The 27,902-nt window shown below is 42.6% G+C and overlaps 1 protein-coding gene across 2 annotated transcripts in view; it reads right to left on the reverse strand.

Annotated features, from left to right (window-relative positions):
- FAT3 (FAT atypical cadherin 3) overlaps positions 1-27,902 on the reverse strand; it is a 559,291-nt gene that overhangs the window by 54,354 nt on the left and 477,035 nt on the right. For both annotated transcript variants that reach the window (XM_068555275.1, XM_068555274.1), the window contains exons 13-14: positions 3,098-3,491; positions 340-550 (exon numbers count right to left, since the gene is read on the reverse strand). In XM_068555275.1, coding sequence (XP_068411376.1) covers positions 340-550; positions 3,098-3,491 — 605 coding nt within the window. The remainder of the gene's footprint in view (positions 1-339; positions 551-3,097; positions 3,492-27,902) is intronic.

Below are 27,902 nucleotides of genomic sequence, written 5' to 3' on the forward strand. Positions count from 1 at the left end.
AGCCATCTACTAACTTGTCATCCAAGGTCACAAACTAGTAGGAGCTATCATTAGAAATTCATTCCATGGTCTGTTTTGTTTCTCAAAAAAATACACTCCTGGGAGGAAAGTGATGAGGGATCACTTACATCTTGATATAAACGAACTTTATCAGACCCTTTCTAACAGACAACGTGGAGAAGGAGCAGTTGAAAGACTGGTGTCTGACTAAAGTTCTTGGGGACCAAAGGACACTGAAAAGAGAAAGTGCGAAGAGAATCCAAGATAGACTCTGCTCACTTTTTCACTCTCTTGAGGATTATTAGTCCCAGATATCTGGACCACCCCCCTGGCACCTACCAAAATGACGGAGTCCCCGACCAAGGCGTCTTCACTTATGACAGCACTGTAGACATCTTGGCTGAACTCGGGAGGGTTGTCATTCACATCTGTGAGGTTGATGTTGACAGTGGCCATGGCACTGAGGGCGGGGGTGCCCCCGTCTTTCGCTTCCACCACCAGGTAAAACTTTCTGCATAATTCATAGTCCAGGACCTCAGACACAGAGATACTCCCTTTGAAGGAAAATGGGGAGCTTTAGATTTGATTAGGAAAAACTCTGGTCAGCAGTCCCACAATCATGGTAATATCTGTAACATCATTTCCAGCCAAGAGTTTGAGATAGTCAGGAATTTGTTTACTTAACGCCCAGCTGAAAGCAACCCAGAGTCTGATTAATGCTGTCAGTTAAAACATTGCTATCCATCAGACACAATGCTGAAGAAATCAGGTCTTTGTATGTTTCTGCAATAGCTTCTGAACTTCCCTCAAGCAGCCTGAAAATCTCTGGCATTATTCACCCTCAGGCAATTTGGGAGGAGAGACAGGAGCGAGCATCCCCGACAAGCGTCTCCCCAGGATTCCTCAAGGGGACCCAGGCAGACTGAGAATGAGTCAAGATGCGTGGACGTGATGGTATGACCCCGTCCCTCATCAGTAAGTATATACTTGCAGACTTAACCTAAGTCTTAAACTGAATTAACCACTAAGGTGCCTCCCCTACTTATAAGGTGCTTTTCTAAAACTTGTATGGCACAAAGAGGACAAAGACCTCAGAAAGTTCAGGATACGGTGATGTGACGGAAAAGGAAACACTTGGGGATCCGTTGCCAAATAGGAAGTGTGAGTTGAGTGTCTACAACTACAGAGCAGAGCTAATACCCATGGCACAGAGTTGCTTAAATTAAGCAAGTAGAACAGGTGAAAGCAGCTAGCTGGGGGCACCTCCACGAGGGGCTCCTTGAGCGCTCTTTCCCTCCCATCCTAGCCCTTTCTGGTGGGCGACCCAGTCCTGCCTTCTGCACTTGGTAGCTGGTCATGGTACCGTCAGCAGAGCAGTTCTCAAGGGCATTTACCTCTCTCTCCCACCTGGAAAACAGTCACTAGGACCAAGGTGAGTACATCACATCTGTTCTCTTTCCAGACAGGCAGCTTCTCAGGGAGCTAAGCCTGCCCTTCTACTTAAGGTGAGAAGTGGAAGTTGTACCTAAAGCAAGAGCCTCTTTCTCTCCATAATTATGTTTTCTTAGCAATTACCACCCCTAGCGCTTGATTTTGCATCCCAGCCTCGTTATCCAGAGCCAGATTTAAACAGTACTCAACCATTTCCCCATGGTATTCATATACAATGGCCATAACTAGACATGCTAAGGCTAACACATATTTAAATGAGGAAAATCCCCATACATTTTAATTTGAAGTAATGCACTTAATAAACAGGGTTACTGCTAGGAGAAACTGCTGCTGCAATCCCTCCATTAACGTTTCCACCCTCCTATACTAAGGCAGGGACTACATGTCCTGCAATTTTTGCACCCCCATGGCATAGCAGTGCTATATAGAGGTTAGAGCATGTATTCCAGAGTCAGGGAGATCTGACTTCAAATCCTGGATCCCTGCACCACCCACAACTTACTCACATTGGAAAAATTAGCCTCTCTGAAGCTGATTTTCTCATACAGAAAATGGGAGAAATAACCAATGACTTAATTGGAAGCTGGTGTATCTGCCATGTTAAATGAACATTGCTAATTGCGATAGTTTCTTGCTCATATTTCTGGGATTATCCAACAGAAAACAGACCTCCTTTGCCCTCTTGCTCAACAAGTACATATTCCTTGAGTGATGAGGGAATTACGTCCAGTGGCCAGAAGGTATGAGGGACTCACTTTTCTTATCTGTGAAATGGGGCTGCCTTGCTTATTCATAGGGGGATAGGTAAACAAATAAGAATACCCACAAAAGAGCTTTGAAAATATTAATATAAACACTCTTTGAAAATGCAAGAGTGAGTATGTTTACTTTTCAAAGAATAGCCAAACTTTTTTCTGAATTACCCTCTTCATTTACTCAAAACAGCCCTAATAGTTATTAACTCCCTGAGGAAGAGAAAGCCCTAGGGTTCTATTTTTGTTCTCTTGGTTTCTTTGTAGACATCTCTTCCCCAGGAGATGCCACATCCTCCCCCAGAGTTTGGAAAGGGCATGGTGAGAAATGGCAGGGTTCTGACGAGGAGCAGTGAGCTGGAATCAAATACAATGCCCATTCCAGCCGGCCGCGTGCTGGGTGTAGAAGGCCTGAAGGTCACCGTGCCGATCGCTCATTAACGTCTGCCTTGGTAGGTGACCAGAGAGTGGCAACCTGAGTGTGGATAGTGGCAACTGGAGGCTAATCCCCAGGGGCAGTTCCAACACAGAAATATAGGACCCAAGTAACAAAAACAAGCAAACAGAAAAGAGAGAGAAACAAACAGACCCTCAGCCTCCGTCTGCAAATACTATCTCCCCACCTTGAACCACATTACTGGTCCCGAGCTTGCCAATCTGAAATCTCCTGGAGCCAACCTAGGGGCCAAGTATTTGCCCAGTGAGCCCACAGCAAGGAGCTGAAACTTAGCAGGGGGCATCCTTGGAACAGAGTGTCAGAGGGCACCCTGGGGTGGGCATGCAGGTCCTGCTATGAGAAGACTTGTTTCCACCAAGAAGGGCGGTTGATGAGAGGGTTAGGAGGAGAACCAGGGTATAGGGAAGCCTTGGATTCTAAGTTGGTTGCTGTTTACCCACCTGTCTTTGGGTTGATCCTAAATTTCCCTTGCTCATTTCCAGACCGGATGAGATACGTAATCTCGGCATTTGTGCCTATATCTTTGCTGGTGGCAAAAACAACAAGGACTTGGGTGCCAGGGGAGGTGTCCTCAGGCACCGTCACCAGGTAGTCCCTCCTCTCAAACACGGGGGGGTTGTCGTTAATGTCCAGGACGGTGATGGTGACAGTGGCCAGAGAGGACAGGGCCTGGCCGGGGCTCTGGTCGGTGGCCTGCACGCTGATGCCGTAGGAGGACTGTTGTTCTCGGTCCAGCGGCTGCTCCAGCATGATGATGCCAGACGAGCTGTCGATGGAGAAGAACCCGTCGGCCGAGTCAGCCAGGGAGTACACGACCTTCCTGTTGGTGCCTGTGGGAGACGCGAGAGCGTGAGCGGAGGGGGGACACAGCCGGACGCTCTCTGCACTAGAAGATTGTGGCTTTGATGACTGCCTAAGGGCCACACGAAGAAAAACGGTAACTATGGAAACCAACGGCTTTGGTCCTACGACGACTTCAGTTTATAGCAAATATACAACTGAACCAAATGGTAAAGAAACGGAAAATATTGGTAACAAATATCAGAAATAGTTGGATCTAAAGCAAAACGTTTTGCATGTGTGTGTCACGTTGTTATGAGTCCTTACTTTAATGTTTTCAAATAACTGACCAACTGTCTTGATCATGTTGGAGAAACTGACTTCAATTCTTCTGGCTCGTGTGGCTTGGACAAGTTACAGTCTTTCTTACCTGCCTAGGCCACAAGTAAGATGAAAAATGCTTTGAGAACAGTAAAGAACATATAAACTATAATTATTCAAGCCCTCAAGCAATTTCTTCATATCTTTATAACCTCCATCTGAAACTGTTATCTTGAGGATTACTATGCATTTCCTAATGAACAGTCCAGCAACTTAATAAAAAAAGAAATAGTTGGATCTTCTTAATATATTAAAGAACCCCATGCATCCTTAAGAAAAACTCTAAGATGCCAATAGGTATAAGGGTCAAGATGTGCCACAGAAAGAGAAATACAAATTAATTAATTAATTCGACAGATTTTTATCTAGACTCTATCAGGCACTATTCCAAAGGCTAGAGATTCTCATAATGGACAAGAGTCGAACATTTCCTGAGGGAAATTTTTACTTTCTGGTGAGAGTAAATAAGAAATAAACAAGAACAATTCACTTTGTTATAAAGCAGAAACTAACACACCATTGTAAAGCAATTATACTCCAATAAAGATGTTAAAAAAAAAAAAAGAAATGAACAAGAACAAAGAATCAGTAAAATACATGGTATGTTAGGGAGTAAAAAGGGAGAAAAATGAAGCCATAATGGGGGGGAATCGTGAGTGCTGGGGGGAGAGGGAGTTTGGGAGCTGGAGGGAAAGGTGGTCCTTTTAATACAGGTGGTTGGAAGTTTGGCATTTGAGTGAAGACCTGAAGGAGGGGAGGGAGTGAGCAGTGCAGATATCTGAGGAAGAATACTGCAGGCAGCGGGACCCAGGCAAGCCTGGGGTAGGAGCCGAGCTCCTGGGGTGGGAGCCGAGCTCGTGTGTTTGAGGAGCACGGGGGAGAGGACCAGTGTGACCAGAGTGAAGAAGAGAGATGCAGGAGATGAGAGCAGGGTGGTGACGCATTGGGGAGCAGATCGCCCGGAGGGGTGGCGGTTGGTGGTAGTTGGGAAGTGCTGTAGGGCTCTGAGGAGGGGAGTCACATGAAATGAATTAGATATTGACAGGATCGCTCAGGCAGCTGGTTATGAACAGAACAGCAAGACAGGAAGCAGAGACCCACTGGCAGTCTCCTGCAGGAAGACCGGTGTGCGATAAGGGCAGCTGGGACGGACGGTGGTGTTGGAAGGGGTGAGAGGTGGTCGGGTTCCAGATGTACTCTGAACACGTAGGTGTGAGAAGTGAGGGTCCCTAAATGTATTCTGAACTTGGAGGTGGTGAGAATAGATCGCTTTCTCACCGTGGAGCTGGCAGGATGTGGGATGTGAACGAAAGAGAAGATCCCAGAATGACTCAGGTTTGGGCCCGAGCGACTGAAAAGAGGGGCTAATCATCAGCTGCCATGGAGAGGACTGCGGGAAGACTAGGATTTGGACGAATATCATGGGCCCTCTTTTGCATCGATTAAGTGTGAGATGGACATTTTATATTTAAGTGGAGATTCAAGTAGGAAGTTAGCAGAGAGAGGAGGCTGGAGATCAGAGGAGAGGTCCAAACTGGAGTTACATTTTTGAGGGTCTTCAGCATTCAGAGAGCCAGCAGAGCCATAAGAATGGATGCGGTCATAAGGGGATATAAAGGGAAAAAAAGAAATACAGTGGCCAGTAAGCCTAGAGCACCCCATCAAAGGAGGGAGAGGATCTAGTCAGAGGGTGGTCTCCAGTTCCATGACTTTTAAAGAAATGCACGTAGTTATCAAAATACCATGTTACCTTAATATATGCTAAAGCTAAAACCTATCAACCAGGAAATGTTCATTAACAACCAACAAATCAGTGAATGATGATTGGACCAACTTCTGATTCTGAAGATTGATTTAACTGTTTTCATCCGAGGAGATCAGCACTTCAAAATGGTATATAAACCTCAAATTCACTAGGAGTTACAGTTTATAAGAAAGAAAACATAACAACTTCATAGGCTGAAAAAGCATCATGGTGATCCTAAATGCTCTTAATGAAGACAGTCATTAGTCATGACTTTAGCTATGACAACTACCTGAAAATGTCTTTTGCAAATCATGGACCCCTAGAATATAAGCTCTTACAGGGAGGGCCTACGTGCTGTCGTTTTCTACTATACCATCTCACCATGGGGACAGGCCTTTGGCAGTAATAAGAGTTAAACATTTTACTCCCTCAACGTAGTTTCCCTTAAGCCAAAATTCCAAGCAAACCAATAAAATCATGTATCTGGAGGGAATGACAGAAATTGCATTATGTGGCTTTAACCAGAAGGTCAACATTGAGAGTTTGCTCATGGTTCCATTCCAGAGAGTCCATTTTATCCAAAGTTTCATCATTTACTTTCATTTCTCTTTCAAAACTACCACCCCGTGATATATAAACATCAACCTCTGATTTTATTGGTGCTGGGGTGAAAAACAAGAAGTCTTTGCTCTTTCCTTGCTGCCCCTTGAAATAAGGTCCCAAAGCAGGTGTTTTAGGGATGCTTTCTGGCTACTTTTACAGGTGGCTGCAAGATTAAACTTTTCAACATAAATTCCTGGGGTGGATACAACAGAGGATTGCGGAGGTGATCAAGCTTGCACCTGAAAAACAATAACCCTGCCTGGGTGTCGGAGTTGACTGTGTGCCCTGGAAGCTGCCTTGACTGACCGGATAGTGTCAGGACACCTCTCAAAGGCACAAAAATGCATTTATGGAAACACATCAGTGATTGACATAAATAAACCACATGGGTTTTCAAATCACACACGTTCCCTGGGGACTTGACTCCCAGCCCCAGCGTATGGAAGAGCGCCCTTACCAACAATAAGATGGGGCAGGAAGTTCATGCAGGATCTTTCATCTGCACATCTGCTGACAACACCCACTTCACTGATGCATAAACCAAGGGCTGAGGGATTCCCCTGGTGCCACTAGCATATGTAGGTAAGCAGGAGGGACAAAGTCCTATTTTCAGGAGATCTGCTCCTGGATAAGCTTCCTCTTCAGGCTTGAAGATCACGTAGGAAGAAGGCCATTTCTGACCCTGTTCTGAAAGCCATAGTACTCTAACCCGCTGAGTTAGGAGAGGTAAGGGCTGGGTTTGCACACTGCCGCTCTCTGTGGCAGCAAGGCTTGAAGGGAAGGTGCTTTTCATGACTGCCTGTGTTTCCTTCAGTGGGACAGATAGCTGAAATCTAATTAGAAATATTGCCTGTGTCCCCAGTCTGCAGATTTCTCTCCCAGCCCTATTCAGAGGCCCTCGGCTCTGCTCAGACCCCCAAGCAGGAGAGGACGTGTTTTCCGAGCTTCCAGCTCAGCCGGCTGGCCCTGTTGTTGGAACCCTGCATTTACAAGGCTGACATTGATCAGCAACACGAAGACCACGGCTCCCCTCCGGGCAGGTTCTGTTCCTTTAAAGCTTGGTGACAGGGAGTTTCTGCTTTATCACAGCAGAAAACCATCCCCAACAAGTTGCTGACCCAAACTCCCTCCACTCCCCATACATTTTGCTTCTGACAGTATCTTGCGCACTCACACCAGGAGGAAGAGGGAGATTTACTGTTTACCTCTCCTTTCTGTTACCGGTCAGACTTATATGAAAGTAAGACTAGAAAAGGTTGGGGCAGGGCGGGCACCCAAACCAACAAACCTGCTAAGTGGTATCACTTGTGATTTGGTAGTTCTGAAGAAAAGAGCAGGATATATTTTTGGAATGTATCTAAACTCCAATTTAGACACAATTGCAACAGATTTCAGTGGTTTCTAGAAATCAAGTCAGATGCATAAATGCCAACGTGCAGGCAATACTTTCAGTGGAGCACTCGGGTCTTTTGCTGTATTACCAGGCAATGGGGGCTGTCTTTGTTAAATGAATGCAGGTCCTGTCACTAAAGTGGAAACTTTCTATCCAAGGGTGTTTGATAAATGCCATCCTTCAAATCACCAGCTTTTCGCTACGCACCCGGCAGAAGAGATGAACCCGAGCAGAAGACTTGCTTGCTAATTGGTCTAATGCTCTCGCTGCGTGTCACGACGTGTTATATTAAGGTATAACATTAATCCATCATTTCGCGTCTGTGTTTTTAAGTACGTAATTCTCTTCTCCAATTTGCGCTTAATTTAATGAGGATGGAGCTACTTAGCTTCTTAAGATGCTGAAATGCCAGACTACCAAGAGAAGTATGATTTTCATTGCATGTGAAGTTTCTGCACGTTAACTGTGGCACATGGAGCAGGCAGGCCTTCAGAGGATTAAAATCAAGTAAACAGAGAATGCTTAAAATCCCGATTTGCTCAAAGGAAGTTAACAGGTAGTGGCATTTTGTGGAGTGGGGTGAGAGGAAAGAAATAGCATGTACAAATTCCCAGAGAGAAGGCTATGAAAACCTGGGGGGGGTGGGTTGCCAAGGGCATCTATATTCCCTCCCTTGGAAGATTTCTAAATGGAGGCTAGGTTCCTCTCAACTGGGCCAAATGAAAAGAGGGACCATTTGGGGAGCATGGACTGTACAGAAAAGTCAAAGTTTTAAATGCTTAGAAATGAAGGCAATGTGGTGCAGTCTTGGAAGACAGGAGATCTTGCTTGTAGCCCATGGGTTTCCCAAGTATACTCACGTAGCTTAACCTCGTTGGGTCTCAGGTGTCTTCATTTTAAAAATTTTTTTTATTTTTTTTAATTTTATTTTTGGCTGTGTTGGGTCTTCGTTTCTGTGCGAGGGCTTCCTCTAGTTGCGGCAAGCGGGGGCCACTCTTCATCGCGGTGTGCGGGCCTCTCACTGTCGCGGCCTCTCTTGTTGAGGAGCACAGGCTCCAGACGCGCAGGCTCAGCAATTGTGGCTCACGGGCCTAGCAGCTCCGCAGCATGTGGGATCTTCCCAGACCAGGGCTCGAACCCGTGTCCCCTGCATTGGCAGGCAGATTCTCAACCACTGCGCCACCAGGGAAGCCCAGGTGTCTTCATTTTTAAAATGATAGAACCTAGTCCACTGAAGTGTAAGATGATCTTCCAGCACTCTGATTCATTTGCAAGTTAAATTAATGGAGTTGGTTTCATTTTTATTTTCAAAGGGCTGACCCTCTCCTCCAACTGGCCATTAAGTTGCTGGACCTGGGCATAAATGGGCTGAGTCACCAAAGGCAAAGCCCACATTAAACCCAGTGATGATGAGCTCTTGGACTCTTCTGGATGGGATGAAAATTTAACACAGTAGTTTCATACCATTCAGTTACATGTTGAGAGTTCACACATATAGTTTACAGCAAGGCTTTTATACCTCAGTGAGAAATAACGTCCACTGCTAGGATCATCCCCGAGGATCTCACCTAGTGTCAGAAGAACTCAGCTTGATACTTGAGATTGTTAGAGATGTTAGAACCAGCACCAAAACCAAATGGCCAGAGAAGCCAACACAGCAAGTACACTGAGACTTTTTTTTTTTACCTGGTCTTTAAAAATGTTTTCTCCCCTCCTTCTGAGATCAAGCTCCCTGGGCTTAAGGAACCCACAAGAGCTCTGCTCTTACTCAGGGGGTCTCATGTTGGCAGCTGCTTTGACTCTGTCAGGGCAGGGCCGTGTCTGTGACCTTCACACTCTATCCTCCAGTGCCTGCACAGGATCTGGCCTGTAGGCGGCACACAGAAAATGGGGGTTGTACTAAATTGCTGTAAACTGGCTTTTCTAAAGGGACTTGAATTTATACAGAATAGATATCTGGGGAAAAAGAAATTTGAAACAGTCTCAAAAATCATACTCTAGAAATACTTTTAAGTTTGGTTCTAATCATTTGCTTTCATATCAGCTTGATTGATATACTGAGGTGTCATAATTTATGTACAATAGCCTGAACACATTGAGTGTCTAGCGCATAAATTCTGAGAAATGTACATCTCCGTGGAACCACTATCCGCATTAAGATACAGAGCATTGCAATTGCCCCTTACAGTTCCTTCATGTCCCATGGCTGTCAGTCCCTCAATCCCATGACCTAGGCAATCTAATAACTTGTTTTGAACCAACACTTTCTCCCGACTTCATGAATGTCTACTTATCAGTGCTTGAAATCCCACAAGTACATTTAGATTTCAGTCTTTAGGACCCAGGCGTGGTGATTAAGGCACATTCTTATTTAAGCTATAAGGATTACCTTTTGAAGAAAAATGCTAAACAAAGCTTTGGTTCTTGAATATGTCATTGCATTCCTTTGCAACAGCCTTATCCTTAAAATATAGTACTTTTGAGAAGCACAAGGGTTCTGTCTTTCTCAGCAGAGACCCTGGCTATGACCCTCCCATTTAATAAGGATTTGTCAAGTGCCACTTGTTTGACTATTCCAGGCACCATGCTGAGGTGAAGTGGAGCCCAAAAGATGCTTCCCTAATTCTAGGAGCTTAGCAACTTGACAAGGAATTACATAAACTATTAACTATGTATTAAAGTAATATCTTAGCTATCAGATAGTTTAGGGTTTCCTGCATGTCTTCCAATCCTACCTGAACTGGAATGTTGAGTTCTTTTGATTCTACCTCTGAGAGACCTCTTGAATGTCTGTGGCCGGGGCTCACAGTCAGGCAAGGTTCCACCCTCTCTCACCTACACTGTTGCAAGAGACCCCTAATTGCAAACTCGGACTCCATCCCTTCCTGGCTAAATTGAACCAGAGTTAAGTTCCTAAAACGCTGGGTCCAGTCCTGCCCCCCCTGCTCAAGATAGTTACCGACTTCTCACTTCTTACAGCAAGAAGTAAAAATGATTGAGAATGGCTTTCCAGTCCTTTCCAGTCTGGTCCCAACCCACACTCTCCATGTCATTTCCTGCTCCACTTCCCTGTTGGATGGTCTACTCCAGTCACTCCTGAAGACACGCTCACATTTACTCCTGCAGGCCTCTGCTCATGCTTTCCCTTCTACACGGAACATCTTCTTCCCCGCCTTCACTTGTCAAAATCCTACATATTCTTTGCAGGGTCTCCTCTGGGACAGCTTCCTTAACTTCCCCAGTTGCTCCCTTCCCTTTGCTTCCTTAACATCATTATTGCATTCTCATTAGTTATATTTATATCCTTTCTCCCACTAGATTAATGCATCATTTAGGCAGAAGGACCATGTCTTTTTTTTGCCTTTCCACTTTACTTTTTCCCCCAGTTTTATTGAGATATAATTGACATATAGCCCTGTATCAGTTTAAGGTGTACATAATGATGTGACTTACATATATCATGAAATGATTACCACAGTAAGTTTAGTGAATAGCCATCCTCTCAGGTAGATACGAAATTTTTAAAAAAAGAAAAAAAAGTCTTTTCTTCGTGATGAGAACTCACATAGGATTTGCTCTCTTAACATCTTTCATATATCACACACAGCAGTGTTCATTATATTTATCATGTTGTACCTTACATCCCCAGTACTTATTTATCTTATAACGGGAAGTTTGTACCTTTCGACTGCCTCCATCTGATACTCCCCACTCCCACCCCCTGCTAAGGGACTGTGTCTTATTATCTTTGCATCCTGGTTCTGAGTCCAGGGCCTGGCACACAACAGGAGAGAATGAATGTGGAACTGCAGAAGAAACAGCCAGGGGACCACAGCAAGCGTATGATGAACCTGATAACACGATGAAGGTAGGGGTGGTGTGCACACCATATGCACACACATGCCCGCCACAAATGCATGGGCCAAAGAACTGAAGAGCCTCCAAACAGTGCGAGGTGGAGAAGTCAGAAATATTTAATACTAAAAATGTGCATAAAACATTCATAGCTTATATACAAAGCTATTGCTAAATAGATGTTCTCATTTGTGAAATAAACTAGTAACTACCCAATTTTCCAAGAATAAGGACTGGTTGAATAAAGCACAGTACATTCATATCACAGAGTACTATATATATCATTACGTAAAAGTATAAAAGAGTATATAGTGACACAGAAATATGCTTGCAAGCCAGTGAAAAAAGCAGGTTACAAAACAGTATCTAGTTTAGAAGCCCATTTTTGTAAAGAACAAGGTGGAAGGGACTTCTATCAAAATGGTAACAGTGGTTAGAATTGACTGTTTTTTTCTTTTTGTCTGTCCTTCCAGATTTTACACAGTGGCCACAGATCATGTCTGTAATAAGTAAAAGAACTATTATAAAACTCATGTACATAGAAAACAATTCTTTAGTATCAATCTTAGAGAGTAGTCAAATTTTCAGGTTATTTTCCAGGCCAGTTTATTTCTCAACATACATACTACTTGAAATAATTGTAGAAAAAGGTATTTTTATAAGATTCTTTTTCTGGATCTTTCCATTTCTCATTTTAGTTTTTGCTCAGAAAGGCACTGACTTTACTTAGAAAATCACTTTTTTTGGGTCAAAGTTCTTATTATAAAGTTATTTCAAGGGATACATTCTTAAAACTATTTAATTAAGCAGTAGAAGAAAGTTGCTAGCCTCAAATTCTTCTCTCATTGTCTGTGGGAGGAAAATAAATTTCTATCCCAGTGAAAGAGCTCAAACTGAACGTTCTTTTCTGTCTTTAAAATATGCCTTCAGATAGGAAATAAAGCAGAAAGTTGCCCTGAGGAGGTCCATGGAATTGCAATTACTTCTGAAGTCAGAAATGACTTTTTAAATAGACTCTCTAATTATGTCTGCTTTAAGTGCCTTTTAAAAGTTTTTCATTGGGTGATAACTAATCCTGGCACATTCCCACGTGCAAAATACCAACTCTGGGGGTCAGTAGTCCCTTTTGACTCTTTTTGAATAGTCAAAAAAAAAAAAAAAAAAAAGACAGAAGGCAGCACCAGCCACAGACCCTGACTGTACCATAAACTTCTTGGGGACTTGTCAGTTGGGCTGGCACCTGCTCTGCTGGGTAAGACTGGCCACATGATGTGAGTTCTCACAGAATATAAAATTGCAGGGGTCCTTGTGTGTGTGTGTGTGTGTGTGTGTGTGTTTCTGTTTATCCTTCATAAATTCATTTATTTATTTTTTTATTGGGGTATGGTTGTTTTACAATGTTGTGTTAGTTTCTGCTGTACAGCAAAGTGAATCAGCTATATGTATACATATATTCCGTCTTTTTTGGATTACTCAGCCATTAAAAGGAACGAAATTGGGTCATTTGTAGAGACGTGGATGGACATAGAGTCTGTCATACAGAGTGAAGTAAGTCAGAAAGACAAAAACAAATATCGTATATTAACGCATATATGTGGAATCTAGGGACACGTGTTTAAAAAATGTTAACAAATGACTTATTTACAAAACAGAAACAGACTCACAGAGAAAACAAACTTATGGTTACCAAAGGGGGAGGCATTAACAGATACACACTACTATATATAAAATAAACAACAAGGACCTACTGTATAGCACAGGGAACTGTATTCAATATTTTGTAATAACCTGTAATGGAAAAGAATATATATATATGTATATATATACACATACATATACATGTATATATCTGAGTCACTTTGCTGTACACACCTGAAACTAACATAATATTGTAAATCAACTATACTTCAGTTACAAAAAAGGGTGAAGAAGTTCAATGCAGCCACAGCAGAACATTAAACCAACACGGGGGCCCTTCTAAACACGGGGCCTTGTACAGTTGCAAAGGCTGCACACTGATAAAGCTGGCCCCATTGCCGAGACTGCCTTCTGTGATCCCTCAAAAGTTGCAGCTCATCAGGGTATACTCTTTCAAGCATCTATGGCTTGGCACTTTGCTAACTGGGATAGTCAATAAATAATAAATTTACTTATTTATTAATAAATTTGTTAATTTATTTTATAAATAAATTAATCCATCAACCATGTACTCAAAACTCCATCTCTATTGGGGCACAGAACTTCTATGCTGAACTGCTATTCAGCAGTAACACTAAAAATGTTTCCTGGGTGGGCTGTTGACTCTGACCATTGGATCAATTCATTCATCCATCCAGTGAATATTCACAGGACTTCTGCCATATGGTAGGCACTGGGGATACAAAGAAGAGGGTCACAGCATCTCTACCCTCAAATGTCTCCTATTTCTCAGGAGACAAACATGTATATAACTGATTGTTGGAGAGAGGTGGCCAGGGGAAGTTTCCCAGAGACGGAAACAACTGAATTGAACCACAAAGGAAAGACAGGAGTTGTCAGGAGTACCAAAGTGGGAAAGTGACAAGAAGAAAGGGCATTTCGAGTGATGTGAACATATGTGGAGTTAAGAAAGATGAAATTGCAAGTGGCACTCAGAGAAGGGTTAAGGGATCAGTATTGCAAAATTATACATTTAGATGGGCAGGTGCTGAAGCTGTCTGTTTTCAGAGCTGCTAGCAAATTACCAGAGCTGTTATAAGCAATTATAGCTACAGTAAATGAAAAACTGGGCAGAAGTTAATGGATAAATTAGCAGAGAGAGAAGAAGGAAGATTGGAAGGGGTGAGATGGAGAGGGTGTGTGGGTGGGAAGTGCTATGTAATATGGGAGAAGTTATTCCAAGAGCTCCCCACTGATGATGGACAACATAATTGCCCCCGTCAACGAGGCTTCACAAGGTGAAATGACAGCATGTATCCTGCAGCAAAGCTGATAAGCACGCTCCACTGACCCTCAACATACCCTGCAGAGGCACCAAGCCAAAGCTGGGGTCCTTGGATTCTGCACAAAATGCTCAGGGGTGATTGGAAATTCCCCCAGACATCTAGCACTCCCTTAAACCCATCCTGTGTACTGCTGTGTGTTGGATCAGGATTGATTCAAAGGAGCAGCTCAGAAGGCTGTTACCAACCTGTGGCATCTATGGATGAGACAGCGTGTGAACGTGTCAATTCACGGGAATGAGTCACGGAGATCAACTCTTAGAAATCAGAATTCCCTGCCTGTAGGTGGCCGCTGAAACAGTTCACTAAGATACTCCTTTCTGAAAGGAATGTGCTGTTTTGTTTGACAACGATTGTTTTGACCTCCCCCTGCTTGGAAGGTTTTAAAAAGAGTAATAATAATAACTTATATGTGTCCAATGCAAAGACTCCTAAACCAGGCAAGACATCACAGTCAACTACAGAAAAAAATGTACGTCCAGACCCATCTCAGACTTCCTGAATCAGATTTTGGAGATGGAGCCCTGGCCTGTATGTTTATTTTTAAAAACTCCCAAGGGGATTCTGGTGTACAGTCAGGGTTGACAACCAGTTTGTCTGAGTTTTGTGCGTTATTTTATCTCTGCTGCTGGATTCTGGATTTGGGAGGGGGTAGTTCCTAGGGCCCTAATCAACTGAAGGCATCCTATTTTCTTGGGCATAGGGGGGGTCAGTCCATTCCCAAATTAAGCCCCGTGTGACAGAAATATGATCTCCAATGACTGGAGAGGGGAATTTCCAGCCTCTGAGATTCCTACACAAGGGAGCCCAGGCTCTGTGTGTAAAAACACCTGAGACAGGAATCCACATACGTTCTAGACATGACGTTAGGGAATTTAGGTGGAATGTCTACTTAGTTCTCCCAACAACTTGGCAGTTCAGCAGACATGTATCGAGCATGTACTGGTTGGCTGGTGCCTTGCCTGCACTGGTGACTGGGCTGGTATGCCAGCCCTCCAGGAGCTCACGGTCTGCAGAGAAAGCAAGGAATTAATATCTCACTTTTCCAGGGAGGAAGAGGAGTTCAGAGGGGTGGGGGAACTTATTTAAGGCCAGACAGTTAGTAAGGGTTGGAACTGGGATATTTAATCTGGTCTCATCCCAAAGCCCCTTTGTGATTCCCAAAGTGACAGGACAATGTGACCCAGAGGTGATGGGGTGTCACAGTCTGCCACGTAGCTGCATGTATTGCAGCAGATGTCCTGATGCCGGTGGAAGGTAAAGAATTCAGGGAGGGTTTTATGGCACCCCGGAGCTCTTTACTCAGGACTACTACCCATTTTACAGACGCCTAGGGAGGGGGCACAAGCCTTTTTGAACTTCAGTTTCTCCATCTGTCAGTGGGAGTATCAAGGTCTGTCCTAGCCGTAGCAAGATTACATGTGTAAGGGTTTGGGGCTCTTTAGAGAAAGGCTTCAAGCATGAGATTATCTTTTTTGATATCTACAACAGACAAAGGGCTTTGGCTACAATGTGCTCCAGAGAACGGCTCATGTCTCTGTCTTTAGGGGGATTATTTAGTTTTTACAAACATTTTAACAGTTTCTCAGCTGCCTTCAAAGATTTAATACTTCAGAAAATAGCAGGGCTTGAAAGTTAAGAGAATAAATCATAAGAGTTCTTAAAAAAAAAAAAAAGAAAATAGGGCTTTGGGGAAGGAAAAAAAAATATTAAATCACTGATTTATGCAGCTTCGAGGTAATAATTTCTAAGGTGTTAAGGAAAGACATAGAATACATGATACTTAAGAGCACACAGGCTGACATCAGAATTGAATCCTTCTCGAAACATCTTCTGGAATATATATATTTATATATGTATAACTGAACCACTTTGCTGTACACCTGAAACTAACATAACATTGCCAATCAACTATATTTCAATAAAATTTTTTTTAATTTTAAAAATAAAATAAAATTTTCATCTCTGCCAGAAGAATTGATGAAGCTATTAAAAGCTATTAAAATATATAAAAAAAAAAAACCCACAACATCTTCTGGTAGAAATGACTAGAGAATAGAAAAGGGCATTGCACTGAGGTGTCAGGGTACCCTCCTTTTAGATCCAGCTCTGCCACTAATGAAGTCACCTTCATCTCTGAGCCCCAGTTTCCTCCTCAGAAAAAGAAGGGTTTTGACTGGATTTAGTCTCAGGGCCTTCCCAGCATAACACCCCAAGATCGATAAGGACCATGATTCACAGGAGTAGGCCTAGTGCCCCAGGGAGAATCCATGAATCCAGGAGAACAGCAGCAAAGAGCAGCCAACAGTTGTGACGTCATCACTCACCCTGCCCACGTCATGGCAGCCGTGTTCCCAGACTGACTGAGCCACCTCTCCTGGAGGGAAGGCCCTGTTTCGATTGCCCCTGACCCACTTGAGCCCCTCTTCCCTCTGGGTAAAGCCTGTGAAAGGATAATGGCTATGGTGGGGAATTCTTAAGGATTCGTGGGTAGAATTCAGGAGGTCCATGAACTTGCACTAGTGTATTAGTTCTCTATTGCTCCATGCCAAACTACCCCAGAACTTAGCAGCATGGAACAACAAATATTTAGTACCTCATCGCTTCTGTGGGGCAGGAATGGCTTAGCTGGCTGTCTGTGGCTCATGGTTTCTCATGAGGCTTCAGTCAAGCTGTTGGGCAGGGCTGCAGTTTCATCTGAAGGTTCCAGTGGAGGCGGGTGTGGGGTCCACTTTCAAGCTCACTCATGCAATCGTTGGTGGTCCTCAGTCCCTCGTCATGTGGGCCCCTCACAGGGCTGCCTCACCATATCCTAGCTCTCTTCCCCAGAGTGAGTAATGCAAGAGAGAGTCAGAGGGAGTGCTTTGTCCAGAATTGTGTCCCCCACCAAATCTGAATGTTGAAGAGCTAACCCGTAATGTGACTGTATTTAGAGATAGGGCTTTTAGGAGATATTAAGGTTCAAGAGGTTGGGTTAGGACCCCAACAAGATTGGTGGCCTATAAGAAGAGGAAGGCAGAGAGAGCTCTTTCCCTCTCTGCACACACCAAGGAAAGGTCACGTGAGCACCCAGTGAGAAGGCAGCCACCTGTGAGCAAGGAACTGACCATGCTGACACCCTGAGCTGACATCCAGCCTCCAGAACTGAGAACATTAGTTTCTGCTGTTTAAGCCCCTCAGTCTATGGTATTTTGTTATGGCAGCCCAAGCAGACTAATACCGAGAGCATGCCCAAGAGGGAAGTCACAGTCTTTCTGTAAGCTAATCTCAGAAGTGATATCAGCCATCACTTCTACCATATTCTATTCATTAGAAGTGAGTCAGGAGTCAGTACGTCCAGCGGACTCTCAAGGAGAGAGATGGGAAGACCAAGAGTTGGCGGGGGTGGGGTGGTCGTTGGGGGTCATCTTAGAAGCTGCCTACCACCGAGGGAAAAATTTACATCTTTATTTTCATTAACCTCTAACTCGATTTAGCACAACATTCAATGGTAAATGTTGGCAACCGATCACTGTAGTATGAGCAGCAGCTGTGCTTTTGTAACCAACAGAAATCACAGCTATTTTCATAATTTATAGTTGTGGCACATACCCCCTTGCTTACCACTACTCCAAAATATAAAAGTTATGAGATCTATTGTGCTAGATCTTATTTAATGTATTAAGGCAGAAATTCATATTACTGTATAACAAGCTTACAAAATATTTGGACCCCATTTCTTCTGTAACTTTTTGTATTTTATTTTATGAATTGTAAAACATTATCCTGAGACACGATCTGTAGGTGTCACCAAACTGTCAAAGTACTGGTGGCACAAAAAGTTTAGGAATTCCTAAGCAAGTGGCTCTCCAAGTGTGGTCCTGGGACAGCAGCATTAATATCCCCTGGGAATTAGTCCAAGTTCCAACAAGCTCTCAGGTGATACTCTTGGTCCAGGGACCACTTTTTGAGAACCACTGCCCTTGACTAAAATATAACTATTGATATCTGTTAACCAAGTCTCCTTTGGTGCCACTAACTAGTTTTTCTTTCAGGGCAAGTTAACCCTTCAGAGTTTATTCATATGTTAAATAGAACAATAACAAAAATATCTGCCAACCTGCAGAAGTTGTTGTGAGAAGAGGAAATAATGTATCTGCAGTACTTGGCATGGTGCCTGGTATGTAGTAGAAGCTCACAAAGTAAATGTTATTAGTCGTATTATGATTATTGTCATTTAAAATTCTTACCAAGCCCCAGTCTTGCCTTTCGGGGCTTAAGAGTAGGAGAGAAGAGATATGCAAGCAGTTCCATGCAAGGAAAATCTTGAGATGTTGCTGGAGATTAGAGCAGGATATCCAGCTGCAAAGAGGGCAGATGTGGCTCAATATAGTGCCCTCCTTTCTAGTCACTCTTGGGTGAGCCTCTCACTCACCTTTCAAGGTTGGCAAAGCAAGCACTACTCCTGTCCTTCTAACATTATACTGATAGAAGAGGAAACAGTCTGAGGGAGACCAGTTACTGGCCAAAGGTCATGAAGCTTGCACAAAACATAGGGCACTAATCATCCAGGGCTTTCCCCACACCCATGTGGCCTCTTGATCTCTGGTTACTAGGAGATGTGTCCCTTAAGGACATTTAGGGATTAACCCCATGATATGCAGGGTCCAGAGGAGGCCAGGGGTGCTGGCTCAGCTGAGGTATGAGGCTGCCAAGAAGCTATCTACTTGGGAAGTCCTAAAAGAGAAAAATGGCAGGCCACCTGCATGCCTCCATTGTGGGATACATGGGTACCTCCAACTTCCTTCACAGACTCCACAGACTGACACTTCTCTCTGCCCCACACAGCCGGGTGCCAAATGCTATGGAAAAGGAATGCTTCCGAATTTACCTCTTTTGCCAGGTGTGACATTTTTCTTTTGCTTTTGGGGCCCAGTGTAAAGGTAACATATTCAGCTAAGTCCTTCCAAGAGTACATGCTGAATGGATATTTGTTTTCCTCCATGAGACCAGAAGGGTGACGAGGGAATATTTAAAATCTAACACCATCCCAGGAGTTGAAGCTTTGGCCATCATATCTGAAGGTAAGGGAGAGCTCCAGTAGACAAATGTTTCTGACTCTGACAGACTGGTCTGAATGACCCTCCCTCAGACTTCATCCCAGGACGATGCAGGAAACAGCCAGCCCAGAGCGCTCGACCCACATGCTTTTCTGTCATCCTTCCAGCACTTTGTGGTGCACTTAACTCATCTCTTAGCTGTTCTTCCTGAGTCTTTTTTCACGGCTCAACAAGTGGCAGCCACACAAGGCTAGGATGTGTCAGAAGAGGCAAGAAACAACTGGAGAGATTCATTTAAAGTGGTTTGGTCAGAAAGATCTCTATTTAATAAGCCTCAGTGGTTATTTTCGTGAACATTCCTCTCAGATAAATAATTTCCTGCTCCTTCATGAGGAGCTACATGCTCAGAGCAAATGATGCTCTGAGATACTGGGTCAGCCCTTCATTCTAACCAGATCCATTCTCTGGAAAACCAAGTTCATTCCAGCTTCTGCCCCATGAGAGCACGCTTGGAGTCATGATGCCATCTATCTCCCTCGTGAAATATGCAGAAAATGAATCCCCAACAAGGACTGCAAGCTTACATTACTACAGTGAATGACAGTGCAAAATTAAGGACGCTGAGGGCTGCTGGAAAACAAACACTTGGGTAAAAATGGAAAAGTTCTGGGAATTCCCTGGTGGTCCAGAGGTTGGGACTCTGCACCTCCTGGTCGGGGAGCTAGGATCCCACAGGCTATGCGACGCAGTCAGAAAAAAAAAAAATGGAAAAGTTCTGTCAAGAGATATGTGTTCTCTGTTTCTTTCCTGTTCTCTGTTAATATGAGGATCTAACTATTAACTTTAGAGGGGAAAGCATCATTCTGGAAGACTCTGAGAGAGAACTTCTCATCTCTTCTATTTATGTAATTCACTCTACTGGTTGGGTCTGTTCATTTCTATAACCCAGCACCTACAGAGCCCTCAGTGGGTGAGGAATTTCTCTTCCCCACTTCTCGGTGACTCCCTCTCATGTTGCCTTTAGCCTCTGAAACTAGCTCCCTTCCCTCACCTCAGAGCGCCCAGCCAAGCTGCCGCCGTGTTAGTCTCTTCTTACCACATGGAGATGTCTGAGGGTGGATGTGTGCCTCCTACCTGGGTTATCCTCATCATCTCCCTCTTAGTTTCTTCCTTTGAGTGTCAGGTTTTTGTTTTTTTTTTCTTTTTCCCCCCTCCTTCCTTTGATTTCTAAGGTCAAGTGGTCTCTCCAAATTGCTGAGGCTCACCTTCACTACTCATATGAGTAATGCTACCCTCTCCAGTCTCTTTGGGACCTGCTGGGGCAGTTGCCCTTTCCTGCTTTCATCATTGTGGCAGAGACAACGAGTGCTCACCAAATACCCCATGGCCTCTCCTACATTCCCCAGCCTCTTCTGACTACTTCTGGGCAAGGGAAAGTGACAAGAGTGATGTGGGTCTCTCCCAGGCTGAGTTAGCTAAAAGCTTGTGTGCCTCCTTCTTCCCTCTCTTCTCCTGCTGCAGTGACCTTGGGCACCAAAGGTCAAGAAGATGCTGTTGACAGGATGGAGGGACCAGATCTCCACGTCACTGAATGGACTCATGTTAACCTGCACTTCACAGGGGCAAGAATTAAACTTTTGCTGGACTAAGCCACTGAGAATTTTAAAAAGTTACCTCAGTCTTGTCAAGCCTATCTTGGCTAATACAATCCTCATCTCTTTCTTTCTCTTTTGCTACTGGATCATTCCCCACTTCTTGCCCCAAGTTCAAGCCCCCACCCTTTTTTTTTTTAACATCTTTATTGGAGTATAATTGCTTTACAATGGTCTGTTAGTTTCTGCTATATAACAAAGTGAATCAGCTATGCATATACATATATCTCCATATCTCCTGCCTCTGGCGTCTCCTTCCCACCCTCCCTATCCCATCCCTCTAGGTGGTCACAAAGCACCAAGCTGATCTCCCTGTGCTATGCGGCTGCTTCCCACTAGCTATCTATTTTACATTTGGTAGTGTATATATGTTCATGCCACTCTCTCACTTCGTCCCAGCTTACCCTTCCTCCTCCCCATGTCCTCAAGTCCATTCTCTACATCTGCGTCTTTATTCCTGTCCTGCTCCTACCTTCTGCATAACTATTTTTTTTTTAGACTCCATATATATGTGTTAGCATATGGTACTTGTTTTTCTCCTTCTGACTTACTTAACTCTGTATGACAGACTCTAGGTCCATCCACCTCACTACAAATAACTCAATTTTGTTTCTTTTTAAGGCTGAGTAATATTCTATTGTATATATGTACCATATCTTATTTATCCATTCATCTGTCGATGGACACTTAGGTTGCTTCCATGTCCTGGCTATTGTAAATAGAGGTGCAATGAACATTGTGGTACATGTCTCTCTCTTTTTTTTTAACATCTTTATTGGAGTATAATTCCTTTACAATGGTGTTTAAGTTTCTGCTTTATAACGAAGTGAATGTTATACATATACATATGTCCCCCTATCTCTTCCCTCTTGCACCTCCCTCCCTCCCACCCTCCCTATCCCACCCCGCTAGGTGGTCACAAAGCACCGAGCTGATCTCTCTGTGCTATGAGGCTGCTTCTCACTAGCTATCTATTTTACGTTTGGTAGTGTATATATGTCCATGCCACTCTCTCACTTTGTCCCAGCTTACCCTTCCCTCTCCCCATATCCTCAAGTCCATTCTCTAGTAAGTCTGCATCTTTATTCCCATCTTGCCCTTAGGTTCTTCATGACCATATTTTTTTTTTTTTTTTAGATTCCATATATATGTGTTAACATATGGTATTTGTTTTTCTCCTTCTGACTTACGTCACTCTGTATGACATCTCTAGGTCCATCCACCTCACTACAAATAACTCAGTTTCATTCGTTTTTCTGGCTGAGTAATATTCCATTGTATATATGTGCCACATCTTCTTTATCCATTCATCTGTTGATGGACACTTTGGTTGCTTCCATGTCCTGGCTATTGTAAATAGAGCTGCAAAGAACATTGTGGTACATGACTCTTTGAATTGTGGTTTTCTCAGGGTATATGCCCAGTAGTGGGATTGCTGGGTTGTAGGGTAGTTCTATTTTTAGTTTTTTAAAAGGAACCTCCATACTGTTCTCCATAGTGGCTGTATCAATTGACATTCCCACTCACAGTGCAAGAGGGTTCCCTTTTCTCCACACCCTCTCCAGCATTTATTGTTTGTAGATTTTTTGATGATGGCCATTCTGACCAGTGTGAGATGATACCTCTTTGTAGTTTTGATTTGCATTTCTCTAATGATTAGTGATGTTGAGCATCCTGTCATGTGTTTGTTGGCAATCTGTACATCTTCTTTGGAGAAATGTCTATTTAGGTCTTCTGCCCATTTTTGTATTGGGCTGTTTTTTTGACATTGAGCTGCATGAGCTGCTTGTAAATTTTGGAGATTAATCCTTTGTCAGTTGCTTCATTTGCAAATAATTTCTCCCATTCTAGGGGTTGTCTTTTTGTCTTGTTTATGGTTTCCTTTGCTGTGCAAAAGCTTTTAAGTTTCATTAGGTCCCATTGGTTTATTTTTGTTTTTATGTTCATTTCTCTAGGAATTGGGTCAAAAAGGATCTTGCTGTGATTTATGTCATAGAGTGTTTTGCCTATGTTTTCCTCTCAGAGTTTTATAGTGCCTGGCCTTACATTTAGGTCTTTAATCCATTTTGAGTTTATTATTGTGTATGGTGTTAGGGAGTGTTCTACTTTCATTCTTTTACATGTAGCTGTCCAGTTTTCCCAGCACCAATTATTGAAGAGGCTATCTTTTCTCCATTGTATATTCTTGCCTCCTTTATCAAAAATAAGGTGACCATATGAGCGTGGGTTTATCTCTGGGCTTTCTATCCTGTTCTGTTGATCTATATTTCTGTTTTCGTGCCAGTACCATACTGTCTTGATTACTGTAGCTTTGTAGTATAGTCTGAAGGCCAGGAACCTGATTCCTCCAGCTCCGTTTTTCTTTCTCAAGATTGCTTTGGTTATTGGGGGTCTTTTGTGTTTCCATACAAATTGTGAAATTTTTTGTTCTACTTCTTTGAAAAATTCCATTGGTAGTTTGATAGGGATTGCATTGAATCTGTAGATTGCTTTGGATAGTATAGTCGTTTTCACAATGTTGATTCTTCCAATCCAAGAACATGGTATATCTCTCCATCTGTTTGTACCATCTTTAATTTCTTTCATCAGTGTCTTATAGTTTTCTGCATACAGGTCTTTTGTCTCCCTAGGTAGGTTTATTCCTAGGTATTTTATTTTTTTTTGTTGCAATGGTAAATGGGAGTGTTTCCTCAATTTCTCTTTCAGACTTTTCATCATTAGTGTATAGGAGATTTCTGTGCATTAATTTTGTATCCTGCTACTTTACCAAATTCATTGATTAGCTCTAGTAGTTTTCTGGCAGCATCTTTAGGATTCTCTATGTGTAGTATCATGTCCTCTGCAAACACTGACAGCTTTACTTCTTCTCTTCCGATTTGGATTCCTTTTTTTTTTTTTTTTTTAATTTAGTGGGAGATTTTTGAATGAAATTGATATGGGCTAAAGTTTTTTTTTATTTTAATTATTAGCACCTTTAATTATTATTATTATTATTATTTTTTTCGGGCTGTGTTGGGTCTTCGTTTCTGTGTGAGGGCTTCCTCTAGTTGTGGTGAGCGGGGGGCACTCTTCATCGCGGTGCATTGGCCTCTCACTATCGCGGCCTCTCTTGTTGCGGAGCACAGGCTCCAGACGCGCAGGCTCAGTAGTTGTGGCTCACGGGCCCAGTTGCTCCGTGGCATGTGGGATCTTCCCAGACCAGGGCTCGAACCCGTGTCCCCTACAGTAGCAGGCAGATTCTCAACCACTGCACCACCAGGGAAGCCCTGGATTCCTTTTATTTCTTTTTCTTCTCTGATGGCTGTGGCTAAAACTTGAAATACTATATTGAATAATAGTGGTGACAGTGGGCAACCTTGTCTTATTCCTGATCTTAGTGGAAATGGTTTCAGTTTTTCACCATTGAGAACAATGTTGGCTGTGGGTTTGTCATATATGGCCTTTAGTATGTTGAGGTAAGTTCCCTCTATGCCTACTTTCTGGCGGGTTTTTATCATAAATGGGTGTTGAATTTTGTCAAAAGCTTTTTCTGCATCTATTGAGATGATCATATGGTTTTTACCCTTCAATTTGTTAATATGGTATATCACATTGATTGATTTGTGTATATTGAAGAATCCTTGCTGGGATTATTCCTGGGATAAACCCCACTTGATCATGGTGTCTGATCCTTTAAATGTGCTGTTGGATTCTATTTGCTAGTATTTTGTTGAGGAATTTTGCATCTATGTTCATCAGTGATATTGGCCTGTAGTTTTCTTTTTTTGTGACATCTTTGTCTGGTTTTGGTATCAGGGTGATGGTGGCCTCATAGAATGAGTTTGGGAGTGTTCCTCCCTCTGCTATATTTTGGAAGAGTTTGAGAAGGATAGGTGTTGTTAGCTATTCTCTAAATGTTTGATAGAATTCGTCTGTGAAGCCATCTGGTCCTGGGCTTGTGTTTGTGGAAACATTTTAAATCTCAGTCTCAATTTCAGTGTTTGTGATTGGTCTGTTTATATTTTCTATTTCTTCCTGGTTCAGTCTTGGAAGGTTGTGCTTTTCTAAGAAGTTGTCAGTTTCTTCCAGGTTGTCCATTTTATTGGCATATAGTTGCTTGTAGTAATCTCTCATGATCCTTTGTATTTCTGTAATGTCAGTTGTTACTTCTCCTTTTTCATTTCTAATTCTATTGATTTGAGTCTTCTTCTTTTTTTCTTGATGAGTGTGGCTAATTGTTTATCAATTTTGTTTATCTTCTCAAAGAACCAGGTTTTAGTTTTATTGATCTTTGCGACTGTTTCCTTCATTCTTTTTTCATTTTTTTCTGATCTGATCTTTATGATTTCTTTCCTTCTGCTAACTTTGGTGTCTTTTTGTTCTTCTTTCTCTAATTGCTTTAGGTGTAAGGTTAGGTTTTCTATTTGAGATGTTTCTTGTTTCTTGAGGTGGGATTATATTGCTATAAACTTCCTGCTTAGAACTGCTTTTGCTGCATCCCATAGGTTTTGGTTCATCGTGTTTTCATTGTCATTTGTTTCTAGGAATTTTTTGATTTCCTCTTTGATTTCTTTAGTTATCTCTTGGTTTTTCAGTAGTGTATTATTTAGTCTCCATGTGTTTGTATTTTTTACAGATTTTTTCCTGTAATTGATATCTAGTCTCAAAGCGTTGTGGTTGGAAAAGATACTTGATACGATTTCAGTTTTCTTCCATTTACCACGGCTTGATTTGTGACCCAAGATATGATCTATCCTGGAGAATGTTCCATGAGTACTTGAGAAGAAAGTGTATTCTGTTGTTTTTGGATGGAATGTCCTATAAATATCAATTAAGTCCATCTTGTTTAATGTATCATTTAAAGCTTGTGTTTCCTTATTTATTTTCATTTTGGATGATCTGTCCATTGGTGAAAGTGGGGTGTTAAAGTCCCCTACTATGATTGTGTTACTGTTGATTTCCCCTTTTATGGCTGTTAGTATTTGCCTTATGTATTGAGGTGCTCCTATGTTGGGTGCATAAATATTTACAACTGTTATATTTTCTCCTTGGATTGATCCCTTGATCATTATATAGTGTCCTTCTTTGTCTCTTGTAATAGTCTTTGTCTTATAGTCCGTTTTGTCTGATATGAGAATTGCTACTCCAGCTTTCTTTTGATTTCCATTTGCATGGAATATCTTTTACATCCGCTCACTTTCAGTCTGTATGTGTCCCTAGGTCTGAAGTGGGTCTCTTGTAGACAGCATATATATGGGTCCTGTGTTTCTATCCATTCAGCCAGTCTATGTCTTTTGGTTGCAGCATTTAATCCATTTACATTTAAGGTTATTATCGATATATATGTTCCTATTACCATTTTCTTAATTGTCTTGGGGTTTTTATTGTAGGTCTTTTCCTTCTCTTGTGTTTCCTGCCTAGAGAAGTTCCTTTAGCATTTGTTGTAAAGCTGCTTTGGCGGTGCTGAATTCTGTTAGGTTTTGCTTGTCTGTAAAAGTTTTAATTTCTCCGTCAAATCTGAATGAGATCCTTGCTGGGTAGAGTAATCTTGGTTGTAGGTTTTTCCCTTTCATCACTTTAAATATGTCCTGCCACTCCCTTCTGGCTTGCAGAGTTTCTGTTGAAAGATCAGCTGTTAGCCTTATGGGGATTCCCTTGTATGCTATTTGTTGTTTTTCCCTTGCTGATTTTAATATGTTCTCTTTGTATTTAATTTTTGATAGTTTGATTAATATGTGTCTTGGCATGTTTCACCTTGGATTTATCCTGTATGGGACTCTCAGCACTTTCTCGACTTGATTGACTATTTGCTTTCCCATATTAGGGAAGTTTTCAACTATAATCTCTTCAAATATTTTCTCAGTCCCTTTCTTTTTTTCTTCTTCTTCTGGGACCCCTATAATTCAAATGTTGGTGTGTTTCATGTTGTTCCAGAGGTCTTTGAGACTGTCCTCAATTCTTTTCATTCTTTTTTCTTTATTCTGCTGTGCAGTAATTATTTCCACTATTTTATCTTCCAGGTCACTTATCCGTTTTTTCTGCCTCAGTTATTCTGCTATTGATTCCTTCGAGAGAATTTTTAATTTCATTTATTGTGTTGTTCACCATTGTTTGTTTGCTCTTTAGTTCTTCTAGGCCCTTGTTACACATTTCTTGTATTTTCTCCATTCTATTTCCATGATTTTGGATCATCTTTACTAGCATTACTCTGAATTCTTTTTCAGGTAGACTGCCTATTTCCTCTTCATTTGTTTGGTCTGGTGGGTTTTTACTTTGCTACTTCATCTGCTGTGTGTTTCTCTGTATTCTCATTTTGCTTAACTTACTGTGTTTGGGGTCTCCTTTTCACAGGCTGCAGGTTTGTAGTTCCCATTGTTTTTGGTGTCTGCCCTCAGTGGCTAAGGTTGGTTCAGTGGGTTGTGTAGGCTTCTTGGTGGAGGGGACTAGTGCCTATTTTCTGGTGGCTAAGGCTGCATATTGTCTTTCTGGTGGGCAGGACCACGTCCGGTGGTGTATTTTGGGGTGTCTGTCACCTTATTATGATTTTAGGCAGCCTCTCTGCTAATGGGTGTGGTTGTGTTCCTGTCTTGCTAGTTGTTTGGCATAGGGTGTCCAGCACTGTAGCCTGCTCGTGGTTGAGTGGAGCTGGGTCTTAGCGTTGAGATGGAGATCTCTGGGAGAGCTTTCACCGTTTGACATTATGTGGAGCTGGGAGGTCTCTGGTGGACCAATGGCCTGAACTTGGCTCTCCAACCTCAGAAGCACAGGCCTGACACCCGGCCAGAGCACCAAGACCCTGTCAGCCACATGGCTCAGAAGAAAAGGGAGAAA

Source organism: Eschrichtius robustus, chromosome 11 (genome assembly GCF_028021215.1).
Source record: "Eschrichtius robustus isolate mEscRob2 chromosome 11, mEscRob2.pri, whole genome shotgun sequence".
NCBI classification, from domain to species: domain Eukaryota; kingdom Metazoa; phylum Chordata; class Mammalia; order Artiodactyla; family Eschrichtiidae; genus Eschrichtius; species Eschrichtius robustus.